The sequence below is a fragment of the Heloderma suspectum genome, chromosome 4 (genome assembly GCF_057233095.1).
Source record: "Heloderma suspectum isolate Gila_16-S chromosome 4, 16-S_ref, whole genome shotgun sequence".
In the NCBI taxonomy this organism is placed as follows: Eukaryota; Metazoa; Chordata; class Lepidosauria; order Squamata; family Helodermatidae; genus Heloderma; species Heloderma suspectum.
In genome coordinates, this window is record NC_139461.1 from 226,344,892 (window position 1) to 226,358,863 (window position 13,972).

Genomic DNA, 13,972 nt, shown 5'->3' on the forward strand with positions numbered 1-13,972 from the left:
CCCCAAAAGTGACAACCAGAGAAGTTACTAAGCACATGGTCTTGCTTGCTGTTTGATTTGTTGTTGTTGTGTTTTTTTTGGCATAATATAAAATTAAAATAGGCCTGCCAGCAGGCTCATAATGTATTCCCTCAGTCAACTTCTGCGTGCGTGTCATTTTTTTGGATCAGCAATTGTGCAGGCATATGTTGGATGTGCATCCCAGTGTAGATGCTGTCTCTCTGCATTGCATTGCTCTCAGGTGCAGTGCAGAAAGGCAGCATCCACACTCGGGTGTGCATTCAGTTTATGCCTGAACCAGCAAATAGTGAATGCACAGAAGTCTCATTCCATGTACAAATTGTCTTAGGTAGATCAGGATAAGGAAGCACGAGGTGGTGGAGAGGGAGGGCAAAAATTAAAGACTGACCTCGTCCTTGCCCTGCTGCTCTTCTCCCTACATACAAAAAAAAGTGAGTTCCCCCCCCCCCAATAAAATAATTTGAAAATTCAAGAACACTTAGATAATGCATACGCAAATTAAATGTTTCATGGGTCCTCACTTTTCACTTCATGATTTACACATGCCAACCTAAAGTTGACATGTGTGGTTTTAATGTTCTATATATTTTAAATTGTTTTATTGTGTGTTGTTTGGTTTTAATTTTTGTGAACCGCCCAGAGAGCTTCGGCTATTGGGCGGTATAGAAATGAAATAAATAAATAAAATAAAAATAAATAAAGTTATCATTCCATAACACAAAATCTCCGTAGGAGGGTTCGCAGGAAAATACACACCCACACATTGAAAGAGCATTGGTGGAGGGAGGTTGTGGGGCTAACCTGTGCCTCCAGCTGCCATTGCACATGGCAGAAACATTTCTCCACTGCCCACATGTTCAGACAACATGGGAAGGGTTCTCCACACCTACAGATGTATGTGCATTTTCACGTGAGGAGGGACGTTGATTGGGCATGGAGAGCCCTTTCCCATGTTGTCTGAATGTACAGTCAGTGGGGAAATGTTTCCACTGGGGAATGTGGCAAGTGCGGGGTTAGCCCCCCCCCCACATGTTCTTCCAACATGTATGTGAGGGGTAGGTTCATGTGACATTTTCTCTCGTGATGAGGTTTTGCCTTCCAAAAAGGAGGTGGACTAGGCAGGGCTTACCCAGCAATGCAACAGGGTGAAGTGACCTGTTTGAAGTGGCACCATGAGGAGGGATGTATGTATGCAGGAACTGGTGTCTGACTGGTTCAGCAAGTATTGGTCCTAAAGGGAGGGTGAGGGGTATGTACCACCTCTTGGGCTCTAGTTCAAGTAGCAAAATGTCTTGGGCTGGCACTAGGACTAAGGTTCATAGAGCTTAACCTCAGGATGGTTAAAAGTATGGCCCTTCAAAGTATTGAGCACCATTGATGTCAGTGGGCTCTACAATACCTTACAATGTTTAGGAAAGACCTGACAGAGGTTAACTGTATGCTCGTCTGTTTTTTTCGTATCTGGAAAGCATTGTGTGTGACTTGGTTACTAAAAACGCTAAAGAGCTTGATACATAAGAAAACAATGCCCAAAAGGCTTTTGCTGGTATATGATATGTTCTCTGTTCTTTCAGGATAGGGTATTCTGGACTGATTTAGAGAATGAGGCAATCTTCAGTGCCAATAGGCTGAATGGTCTAGATATCTCCATTTTGGCTGAGAACCTCAATAACCCTCATGATATTGTAGTCTTTCATGAGCTGAAGCAGCCTAAAGGTAAGGTGTGTTTTTAGTTCAGTAATGGACCAAAGTTTGATTTGTACTCCAGGTTGACAAAGAAAGGTCCACTTATGCTATTTAGTGTTATAAGATTCATAGCCAAGCATTCTTGATGGGAAAACCTTCAGGTTCTTGTTTATGCAATATTGTTTACAGTCCATTACACTACTTTGGCTCTCTCGTGGGGGAGGGTTCTGCTCTAGCTGCAGTAGGAAGCAATCTCATTGGAGGGTACCTCGGTTTTCATGGGTAGATAACCAGTCCCAAGCTAATTAATATTATCACAGGTGCACTAAAAGGAGATAATTGGCAGATCTGGTCATTTAAACCACTATAGGGAGATAGTAAGGACGATCCAGTTCTGAAAACACTAATGATCTTTATAAGGCCGAAAAAACCACAGAGCTTTTAGATTAGTGCTGTGCCGAACATTTCTCCCACTTTTTTTTCAACCATTCTCATTCAATATGATAGAAAGAACTTGCTTTCAAAAAGAAATTCAAAGGAGATATTTTGGAAAAATTCTCATGGGTTGAGTTTGGGGTTCTTATGCTTACCTTACTTATGAAGTGGCTGAGGAGTGTGCATGAGTGTCCTGTCCGTCATCGTACAATAATCTCTGTGGCAGCCTGTAGCCTCCTTGGCTTCCTGCACTTCAGTTAAAGCCATCATGAGGAAGATGTCACGAGGCAATTCCTCCCATGGGGCTTTTTCAATTCAGGAAGTGCAGGTGCTCTGGGAAGCTGCAGAGCAATGGAAAGATGTGTAACAGAGAGAGGAAACACACACAGCATCCTCAGCCACCTTGCAGTGATTAGGTGAGCTCAAAAATACCAGCAAAAGAAATTCAAAATTCTGCCTCAGAAAAGTGGAAGCCTCAACACATTTGATGCTGTTGCCACTTACAGAAGCAGTGCAACAAACCAAAAACCCTTAGGAAAAAAGAAAGAACCTGTGCCACAACCCCTGCCAGCAATGAGCCCTATCTGTGAGAAACTGTTGGAGAATTTCTCCTCCGCTAGGGGAAATTCAGTGAAATTGTCCCCACAATTTCGCTGCCCACAAATAGGCTGGAGAATTTTGAGAGGCCATTTGCGCACAGCTTTATTTCAGATTTCTTTTTAAGGGGGAATTATAGGAATAAGCCCTTTTAGACTTCTTTGTACTGTTCTGGTGCCCTCTGCTGCCCATACATTTTCTTTAGAAGCACTGCAGTTACATGGGGGGGAGAAATGTATTACGTTGATACTAACACCGCCTTGCTTGAAGTGAATCATATGAAACAATTTGGGTTCCTACAGCCTATTTAACTAGCAAAACAGATGCATTTGTTAATCATGTGTGGCAAGATTCATGCAATTTTCTACAGGGAAGTGATAATCTGTGAAGGAATGTTTATGTGTGAAATGTCCCTCGCTTTCAGATAAACATATTTAAGTTGGCGATGGACTGACTTCTGATAGCACATATGCCTTATGATAATAGCACATACCATGTGATGAACATAATTTTCATATGTATATATTTCCTTTTTATTTGGATTTGTCAATGAAAGCTGTCCACAAAAATTTAAAAACAAAACAATTTAAAATATTGCCACCACTTTACCAGATAACACGAATCCTTGAAATTGTCCCCATGTGATAAGGTTCCTGGAAGAAAAGTCCCAAAAGCTATGAGGCTGAAACAGCACTGCCCAAGATCTCATGGTGTTGAATGTATCATCAATTACGAACAGGAACATAATCTTTATTATTTTCTCTTCCTGCATATAGCTCCAGATGCTTGCGAGCTCAGTTCTCTGCCAAATGGAGGCTGTGAATACCTTTGTCTTCCTGCACCCCAAATCTCAACACATTCCCCAAAGTATACATGTGCTTGTCCTGACAATATGTGGTTGGGTCCTGACACGAAAAAGTGCTATAAAGGTAAAGAACCTGCTTTCACTCTGTGAACCTTCCTGTGCACTTCTTAGGGCAAATCCACTTCTACTTTCAGTGGAAACTCCAGCACTGCTGCCCTTTGCAACATTCTGAATAAGCGCTTTCTGTTCACTGACTTCTACATTGTCCAAGACATTATATACACTTCTTTGCCTTTCCCCTCAGTCATAAACTTCAGCCATCAGTTCCTTGACATAGAGCTTCATAAGATGTTCCACTTCGTTGAGCATTTTATTCTCCAACACTGTTTAATGACAGAGAACTTAACACATTTGCTCGTTTGATCATGCAAACCGGGTCACTGTTATATGTCCTGTATAACCAGTTGTATCACAAGGAAGCAGAAGGGGGCTTCTTCCGTTTTAAAAATCTTGAAAACGTTTCAAAAAACAATAACTAAATACATTAAATGTGTTGGCCAAAATTCAAAATGAGGAGTATTCCTATGACTTCTTTTTACCTAGACATATCTTGTCTAGTTTAATCAATCCCCTAGCTTATGGAGTAAATGAAGTTGTTCTGTGTAGATATTGAGGTGACTGTGTATTGATTATATTTTCAGAGCTTCCAACTACCTCAACTAATATTCCTGCTGCTACTATTACTACTACCACAACTCACATGCCCAATTTTACCGCTGTTACTGCTGTTATGACAACCACCACTGCAACCATCATTGTTACAACTAGCAACACCAGCAATGTTAGAACAGAAGGCCAAGAAACAACATCCCGGGTCTTCCTTGGCACTGCAGGTGGCCGTTCACCCACATCTACATCCAGTCTGGCAGACCGAAAGATAACGACAACAGGAAACAGCAATCTCTCCCAGCACTGTAAGCAATGTGGCTTAAAGCCAACCAGTTTTGCTTTCTGTTTTCCAGCTTGAAGAACTGGGCTGGTAATGGCACAGTATGATTGAGCTGGCAGTATACATCTCTGTGCAGACCTAAAGCTGGGGACCCCCTTTAATATAAATCCTATTAACTTCTACATGAACTCTTGTTTCCATTGTGGAGGCTGTTTATTCAAGAGCCTTGTTTTCCTAGTGGTGCCTTAGGATAGTATGAGAGCCAGTGTGGTGTAGCGCTTAGAGTGTTGGACTAGGACTCGGGAGACCCAGGTTCAAATCCCCACTTGGCAATAAAGCTCACTGGATGACTTTGGGATAGTTAATGACTCTCACTCTAACCTATCTCGAGTTCCTTGGGGGAAACAGCAGGATATAAATGTAACAGATAAATAAATAGCTTCCAACTTTGCCCCCATGTTAGTGCTAATAATGTTGCACTTGCATAAACCAACTCTTGTGCAATGTAACTAGCACTTTGTAGGGCAATGGGGAAAAGTGGTGATTTGCTGCCAGAATTAAGCACCACTGCTTTGCCAGTGACCTAACAAATGCTAGTTAAGTTGCACAGCTATTGGTTTACACGAGTGCCACGTCATTAGCAGTAATGGATACTACCCACTGTCCTTTTTTATGGTAGTGGGCACAAGTTCTCTAATAACTCCTAATCCAGTGAGCTGATCCGGGGATCCAGGATAAAGTATTAGATGAATCCACAATATCCCCAGACTATTTTAATATTATTCCTTCAATCTTTTTTTCTCAGTCACCTTTCCAGTAATCCTGTCAAATGGATCATTATGCTCATTTTACAGATGTGAAACTGAAGCCGATGATGGGGAGTGGGGTATATAAGTAATTATATACATAAATAGTTTGTCTAAGGTCAGCCTGAAAGTCCATGACAGAGCTGGTGTTGCAGCCTGGATCGCCCAAGGTTCAAGATCAAGGTTCTAGCTAATGGGCTATGCCAACTTTCAGATTTGGCAAAGCTTTTGTCAGGTGTGTTTTGCTTCATTCTCTAAGTAACTCATTCATCATCACCACCAATATCTGGCAGTTGAACACGTGTGTCCTCTCCTTTCAGTGGAAGCTCTATCTACTGTAACCTGGATCTTCTCAGTCTCCCTTTTCATTCCATCATGTTGCTGTCACATCTCATCTGCATTGGGTGCATGTTAGTGATCTCTGTGGGCATCTTGATATCTGTGGGTGCTTCCAGACAGAGGGCTCATAGCACTAACCGTCAGAGGGCATTGTGCAACATCTTTTTCTCCTTAACGGATTTTTGGCCTTAAGGGAAAAGACAGGAGAAACTTAAGAAAACATGAGATGGTCACAAGGAGAAGAAGTTTTCTGGACTACCTATAAACCTCCATGAACAAGGCAGGGCAGTGGCACTATAAAAGCCTCATCCAGAAGCACTCTCTTCTTCCCCTGCCCTTCCCAGACCCCACTAGCCTTGGGCTGTGAGATCCCTGTGGATCAGCAGCCCCACTTGAGGAAACTCTAATGTAAGCAACATCCTGAATCTCAACGGTTGCAATGAGGAAACTATTGAAACAAATTCCGGAACACCACAAGCACGTGAAATAAGAATCCCACATGCTTTGTATAGCCTGCACAGATGCAGAGCACATTCATTTACCAGCATCAGCCCACTTCTTTTTTCTTTAGTCACTTAGTTACATTCCAGGAATGTGATTTATTATTGTAATAAGCAGCTAAAATAGCGGGTGCTGACCTATGTGGATAAAACATCCATTTGTACCATCAGGTTATCATGAGCTTCCCATTCCCATGGTGTCGCTGCCAGCACCCTACTGACCTGTCACTGGGAGTGTTGCATAATCCTGTGATATATCGTTGTTCTAAAGATAAAGCCTTCAGGTTCCAAAACAGGTTGTCAAACAATTCTTTTCACCAGCAGTGGAGTTCCTTTAGAAACAAAGGTACAGAAGAAATGCTGGCATTTAAGAATACCAATGTGAGTAGCATATAACATCACTACTTATCTCTATTTTTAAGCAGTTGGAAAGAGACTGTAAACATAGCCCTTCCAGTCTGTCCAAGACAATATATGAGTTGCACAGTTCTTTTTTTATTTTTAATGCGGAGCTGAATTTCCTGCTCTGTATCCCATTCATTTCAGTGGGTCTACTCTGAGTGGGATGTATATTGGATTTTACCCAATACGCAGAGCGAATGCTGAAATTCATGCCCTACTTGAATTTCAACTGCACAGATATCTTTTCAGACTTCAAGTTAAAACAAGGAGGTTATGCGCCACTTAAAATATCAGAAGCAGTCATAGTTCTTATTAGCAATATTCTTTATTTACTAGCAAGCAAATGACTCTTGTTAACAGACTTGTGTGCCATTAGGATTAATAATTTCAGAACATTCAGAAAATAATTTGCCTTTTTAGTTTTTTCCCATACGTAAACTGAGGTACCAGAGGTTTCTTATGTGAACTTTTGTGGGAAAAAATGCTTTGGAACCAGTGATTTACAGTCTCCACCATTTTGTGAGGGCAGCTTGCACTGGAAGTACAAACCAGAATTTGAGAGAGAGCCATATAGCAAAAGCCAGTTTTGAACAAATGAATGAGCAGCAAGATGGAGGGGCCATGGCTCAGTGGTAGAGCCCCAGCTTTACATGCAGAAGGTCCCAGGTTCGATCCCTGGCATTCCAAGTTAGGGCTAGGGAAAACTCCTGCTTGAAACACTTGAGAACTGTCAGCATCGAGAATGCTGGGCTCGATAGGCCAATGGTATGACCCAGTGGAGGGCAGCTTTCTGTGTTCCTATATCATTACACAGGAATATCTCTGCCTTACAGAGCCTTGAGAACATCAGCAGGTGGTGGTGTGACCCTGACGCCAACGTCTCCACTTGCATAAACAAGTAGATGCCTGGTACATAATAGGTGTCCCTTGGTTACTCATCCCTGACAGGAGGTTCCCATTTTCCTTACTCATGGCATTCTCAAAGCCTTGTTCATACCCATGAATGACTTCATGGTATTCATCTGTGTATGTCATTGGGCAGAAGTGTTGGGTGCAAAAGGTCCTGTGTGCAATCCCCGGCATCTCCAGGTAGGGCTAGGAAAGAATCCAACCTGCAGCCCTGGAGAGCCATGACCAATCAGTGTCAAAAATACTGGGCTAGATGGACTATGGTCAGTGTAAAGCAGTTTCCTAGGCTCCTAAGCATTTCACAAGCGAAAGTCTACTTGTGTGATTAGACTTCCTCCCTCCTGCAGCCCCCCGTGCCCCCCCCAGTATCTCCTCCAGAGGGTTCCTCAACCTTCTAGAGCACTTTTGAGGTGTGCAGGAGAAAGGGGCAATCACCCCTTCCCAGTTCTGCTTCTTTGGATTCTAGCCCGTGCATGTGAAAACACACAGGTGTCTGTTACTGTGTGACTTCCAAACACACACAATGGTAGGAAAACAATTTGTAGCTTTTTTCACATTTGAGGTGTGGAAGTTCTTTTTCAACGTGGGTTTTATCTCACTACTGCATACCACACAGGCCACACTGAAGACAGGAAAAAAGAGTCATCCAACCAAACTGGCATTCAAGGGGCTCCGATTATGCCTAGAAAAGTGTATTAAGTTCATCAGACCTACAGATTCTGAATTACAGATTCAAAACACACGCACGCGCGCGCGCACACCCACACACACAAACCCACTTCAGTAGAATCCAGCTGGGGTGGGTCTGAAAACTCCCTGAAAATCCGACACCCAAAGTGCATCCATAAGTTCATCCACAAAATTCATCATCTTGGCTTGTCCTAGTTTTGAGACTTCCTCTGCTAAGCAAACGATGACGGGCCAGATTGGTCATTTCTCTGCTTTTATTTAAAAAAACATAATTTTGTGCCAAGAGAACCTGAATTCTTTATACTCACAGTGTTTTTGTTCTTTGTCTGAATCTGAGCTGGTCTTCTCTGGTTGCAGATGCTAACAGCGGACGAGGTTTTGGATCAACTGTGATGGCAGCCATCATCGGAATTGTTGTTCCTGTTGGTAAGCATATTTTCACTATACTTGGAGTGTGGATTTCTCTGTTCACTTCGGGTTTGTGGGCTTGTCCTGGTGTAAAGAATTCAGGGCAGAGACATCTATGGGGAGCCAGTTTGAAAACTATGGGCTTCCTGAGGCAACTAGAAATGTTTCCTTCCTTCCTTCCCTCCCTCCCTCCTTCTCTCTTTCTTTTCCCCCCCTAGTGGTGATTGGTTTGTTGTGCATGGGAGGGTACCTCATCTGGAGAAACTGGAAGCGGAAAAACACAAAAAGCATGAACTTTGATAATCCTGTGTACAGGAAGACTACAGAAGAGGAGGAGGAAGATGAAATTCATATTGGGAGAACAGCACAGATTGGGCATGTGTACCCAGCAGTAAGTGTCTGATTTTATCTTTCTGGCTGATCTTCTAACATCAATTTGTGTATGTAGAAGTGTGTGTGTGTGTGTGTGTGTGTGTGTGTGTGTGTGTGTGTATATATATATATATATATATATATATATATATATATATATATCCCCATCTCCCAATCAATGGACCTGAGTGTACATCAACTAATTTAGCCCCACAGTATGGAGGGAGGAGATCCGTTTTGATGTGAGAGTCAGCCACAGCCCATGTCCGTTCTATGGTTACCTCTAGCAGCTGTATGGACAAGTAGGCAGCAAAAGCCCAAACATGCATGAACTACAGGGATCAGATATGTGATCCGTGATCACATCTGGTCCCTGAAGTATGTGCCATGCAGGCATACCATTAGTTCTGTGCATGGCTAGCGCTGCCTGCGTGTCTGCAGCATGGCTACTCGGGGTAGGGGGATATTATCTGGAACATATGAATATATCCAGTATGATAGGAGTATCTAAAATAGAAATGGTTAGGGTAGATCTATTTAGAGATATAGTCGAGTGGAAGTGAGCAAGAGTAGAATTCCTTCACTTACAATTGGGAGAAGATTGGGGTCAGCCATCTACCAGACTCTTAAGACTTTAGTGTGCAATTTTATAGTACTGGTCAGACTCTGGTATGACTGGCCCCATTGAAACGAGCACCCAGTCCCATGGATGGAAGAAATTGGCATAAATGAGGACTTTGTTTTAACATCCTCAATCAAATTCCAGTCTGCTAGATCCATTGACTTCAGCAGATATGTTGGTTTATTAAGTGGTTTAGGGTGCAATCCTGTGGTCGCTAGTCAGTGGCTAGATGGCCATAGGATAGGTCAGTTCCCAGAGTACCAACCCCATCCTGCACCCTTCGTAGGCAGAGCAGATTGGCTCTGCGCTCGTAAGAGCAGTGCAGAGCAACGAAAACAGGGCGTTCCTGTGGGCATGCCAGGGTGGGGAAGTTGGAAGTGCCAGGACACATCCTGTGTGTCCTCCGGCCACCACTTCCCATGCTCCAAGGTCCCGAAAGCAGGGCAGGGGGAGCGATGAGGAGATCCACTACTCACCACTCCTCCTGCCCTGCACTGCATAGGCGGTCACCCCCGAGGTCGGAGGCAACCGTCAATCCAGATAAGATTGCTCCCTTACTGATTACATTGGCAGTCTAATTTACGTAAGTGTCAAGGCATGCACAATCTGAGCTATTCCTGAGCAGTGAGCTCTTTCTTCCTGGAATAGCCAGCAATTCCTCTGCACCAAAACATAACATAGTAAAAACAAAACACATGTTATCCAATTAGTAAATCACTGAATGGGGTCATCTGTCTCTCCGTCCCTCTGTCTTCTAGGCATTCTGAAGTGCCACTCTTCCAACATCCCAGTCTCCAAGATTCAATTCCTCTAGCCCCAACATCACACCAGAACTTGAAGTATTGACACATTTCTCCTTTCTTTTTCAACAGCGTGTAGCGTTAAGTCTAGAAGATGATGGGTTGCCATGAGGACTGTACCTACTCCAACCCCACAGCCGGATCGATAGATATGCACTTAACACAACTGCTGTGGATCATGGAATCCACCTTCTTCTATTTCCTTCTCCCCATCACCTTTAATTATTTATGTTGCAGAAGGTTAACCACAAAGTTGTAATGAACTGCAAACATCCAAAGGATGTGAAAGTTTTGTATGTATAATCTTTTATACACCTTTTTAACTTCTTGCACTATCCATTTGTAATAGTGAGGAGGCTGCTCTACTGATGAGCTACTAACTCGGTGTATACAACCAGCCAGACCCAAGGGTCAGTAGCTTACATGTCATTTTTAAAAACTATATTTATAGAGGGGTTGTAAATACATCAAACATACTTTGTGGCTATCCATCAACAAAAGAAAAAAGAGAGGTCTATACAAGCCGTTTAGGATATTTATTAACAAATTCTGGATATAAGATTTGTTCTGTACATATACTTAGAGGATGAGAGTATTTATTTTTTTGTATGTTTGGCTCACTGTGCATAGGTTATCTGTGTATGTACCTATCAAATCTGGAAAGGTATATAGACATTTACATATATAAATGAATATTTATATATATATATATATAAATATATATAAATGAATATATTTTAGAAACACTAGCCCAGCTCTATGGGAAATAGGGTAATTGAATTCTTAAGGGATGTTTTGTGGAGAATTTGCTTTGAAGTCTAAAGCCACTGAATAAGAATTACAGCTGTTAAAAGAGGATAGTCGATGACTGTCAAAGAAACAAAGTGCTCCCATAACGTACAAACCAAATTCTGTCCTGGCAGATGAACCAGCTCATGGTTCAGAGAGTTGCGCACAATTGCCCACTCCAGCAAATCCTTGCAGACACAGGAGTTCTCAGGCACACGTCGAGCTTCCTGCATGTAATTCCCCATTCAGTCTAATGGAGGGGACAGTTGTGCACACAAAGAGAAGTGTAGACTGAGGTGCTCTCTCTCCACTGAAGCTTAGGGTGCCATCCTTAGCATATTTTCCCAGGTCAGTCCCATTAAGCTCAGTGGAACATACTTCAGAGTAAATGTGTTTTGGATCTGTCTGTTAGCCTTATTGGGACTTTCCAGCTTAAAGAATCTGTGAAACCGTCTGCTCATTTTTGCTTAAGTGTTTACAAATTGCAGCTCACATCCTCCTAAAGTTTGCCAAGTGATGATAACTGTTGTCACAGTAATAAGAGCTGTGCAGAGAGCAATCCTAAGCATGTGTATTCAGAAGTGAGTCCCGCTGTGTTCTAAGGGGCACACTCCCAGTAAGTGTCCATCGGATTGCAGGAAAAGGGGTGGCAGCAGTCTTACTCTGTGTCCCCACCCTGCTCCTGTTATATTTTTGCTCTTTATCCATTCATAAATGAAGTTGGGTGAAATGAATAACACAACTAATCTTAACTCTCTGTTACTCAAGCGAATCCACAGTTCTGCTAATATCCTGTGGTAGCTAATTCAAATTAACAGTAGCAATAATCCAAGATTGTTTTACATTAGCCCTTTTCTCTGGAATTGCTATCCTCTATTTACTCACTCTTTATAGAGAATCCAGAGGACAATGACAACAGCAAGTCATTACAGTTCAGTGTTTTCTGGATTGGCCTCCCATATTTTTCAAATGTAAAATTGAGGTTTTTTCAGGGTGCCTGTGCCTTTAATTGAAAGTGTTCCTGCTAATTAAGAGTTTCTTACATGTTTTGTTGCTTCCTGTTGATCACAGTTGGATAATTAATCGCCCCTTGAATACCCTCTCTTAATTACTCATGTCAGTTTCTCTTCCCATGGGAGGGCTTTAATTATGGATTTGATTCCCCTCCCCCCGATTATTTTTTATTATGAAATACTGCTATTTCACTATAAAAAATTAAAAGGAAAAAAGTGCAAGAAAAGCAGTAATTCAGAAACCAATAAAGCATAGACTGTTATAGTGATCATTAAAAGACGTTATTTAAGAGGCAATTCATCACTAATCCCCCGGCACCAATCAAAAGGAAGCAATGAAGTGAGCAGGACTTGTAAACTGGAAACTTCGAATTAACATTGAAAAGGACCTTTGCTGAACAGGGCTGACTTGTAAGTAAGCATTATACAAGAATCTTGGCCACGGGAAAGGGCTTTGCTGGATAATATAATGCTCTATTGAAGTGCTGTGTGGATCCTCCATTTCTTAAATTCATTTTTAGCTAATTACAGAAAAGAAGTACCTCAGCAGGTCTTAAGGGCTCTAGTGTAGAAGCAACTGAAGTCACCGGCTTTGGATGGCTAGTGGTGCTACAGGCTTGGCTGACAAAGGCTAATATGGCCCACTCACATTCATGTGAAGCCGTAGATGTGCGCTCCATCAACTCCATTCATTTGTTTTCACAAAATGAGTTCCAGGGAAATCCTGGGGAGTGTATCAGGACCTCTTCAAAGGGAAGATCAGTAAAGACAAGCGTCCCTGAAAGAGAGCTTGCCTACCAGTGTCCATCTCCCCACACACACAGTTGGGGCTGCCAGGGACCTTGGGTGAACTTTCCGGTGATGTGGAGGTAATGGTGAGGACCAAGAGGGTCCATGTAGTTTGAATGTACATCCTCAAATGTATCCCCAGAATCCCCTGCAGCGGACGAGTAGCCATAAAGGGTTCATTGGAGGTAGAAAATTTGAAAGCTATTGATCTAGTGGATATAGAGGAGGGGGCACTCTGACCATGATTCAACCCAACACTTGTACGCTCCTTTGCTTTCAGTGGAAGACTTAAGCACAGCCTTCTTTTGCTCTCCTTTGAAATCAGTCATCTGTTATCAGTATCTGCCCTTCCTCCAAGCTCTGGGCAGCAAATATGGCTCCCTCCCCAACTATCCTCTCAACAACCTCATGAGGTAGGAGGACTGATAGTGAGTGACCGGTCCTAGATCACCCAATAAGCTTCATGACTGAGTAGTGATTTGAATCTTTGAGGGTTCATTAAACTGCTGAACTGTAGCTGGATCTTGTTTTTTGTATCTGAGTGCTTGTACAAGCCCACTGAGCTTCTAACCTGCAGTAGTTCCATAGTTATTTTGCCTGTGGCTACTCATTTGCTGTTCCTGCCATAAATAGCTACATTTCCAGTTCGCCTATGGAGTCTTTTTAAACAAATCCATGAGCATAAGAATCCCAGTAGATTTGTTGCTATACCTGCTCTGACCTTGTGTACTACCTAGTAGCCTGAAGCTGCAACCCCTGTTAACATTAATCACTACAAACCCTGGATTGACTATATCAATGTTTTGTTGAATTGGGCCTTAGATTTTAAGTTTAATTTGAAGCTTTATACTTGAGTCAAAGCATCTGTCTACAAATGAGGAAGCAAAGTCTCTTATAGAGCTGCACTTTTTGATCTATAAAAGGCCACACAATTTAATGTTTTCCAGTAGGGTAGCCATGTTAGTCTTTTGTAGCAAAAACAATAAAGAGTTTTGTGGTGCCATAAAGACCAACAGATTTATTCTAGCATAAGCTTTCTG

At 42.4% G+C, this 13,972-nt stretch overlaps 1 protein-coding gene across 4 annotated transcripts in view; it reads left to right on the plus strand.

The window, feature by feature from the left end:
• Positions 1-13,972, plus strand: part of LRP8 (LDL receptor related protein 8) — a 309,826-nt gene that overhangs the window by 293,862 nt on the left and 1,992 nt on the right. For 2 of the 4 annotated variants that reach the window (XM_084852478.1, XM_084852480.1), the window contains 6 exons: positions 1,596-1,737; positions 3,516-3,668; positions 4,246-4,518; positions 8,497-8,565; positions 8,766-8,938; positions 10,414-10,834. In XM_084852478.1, the coding sequence (XP_084708604.1) occupies positions 1,596-1,737; positions 3,516-3,668; positions 4,246-4,518; positions 8,497-8,565; positions 8,766-8,938; positions 10,414-10,452 (849 nt within the window). In that variant the 3' untranslated portion in view covers positions 10,453-10,834. Of the gene's footprint in view, positions 1-1,595; positions 1,738-3,515; positions 3,669-4,245; positions 4,519-8,496; positions 8,566-8,765; positions 8,939-10,413; positions 10,835-13,972 lie in introns of those variants that run through there. The other 2 variants (XM_084852479.1, XM_084852481.1) reach the window with 2 other exon arrangements.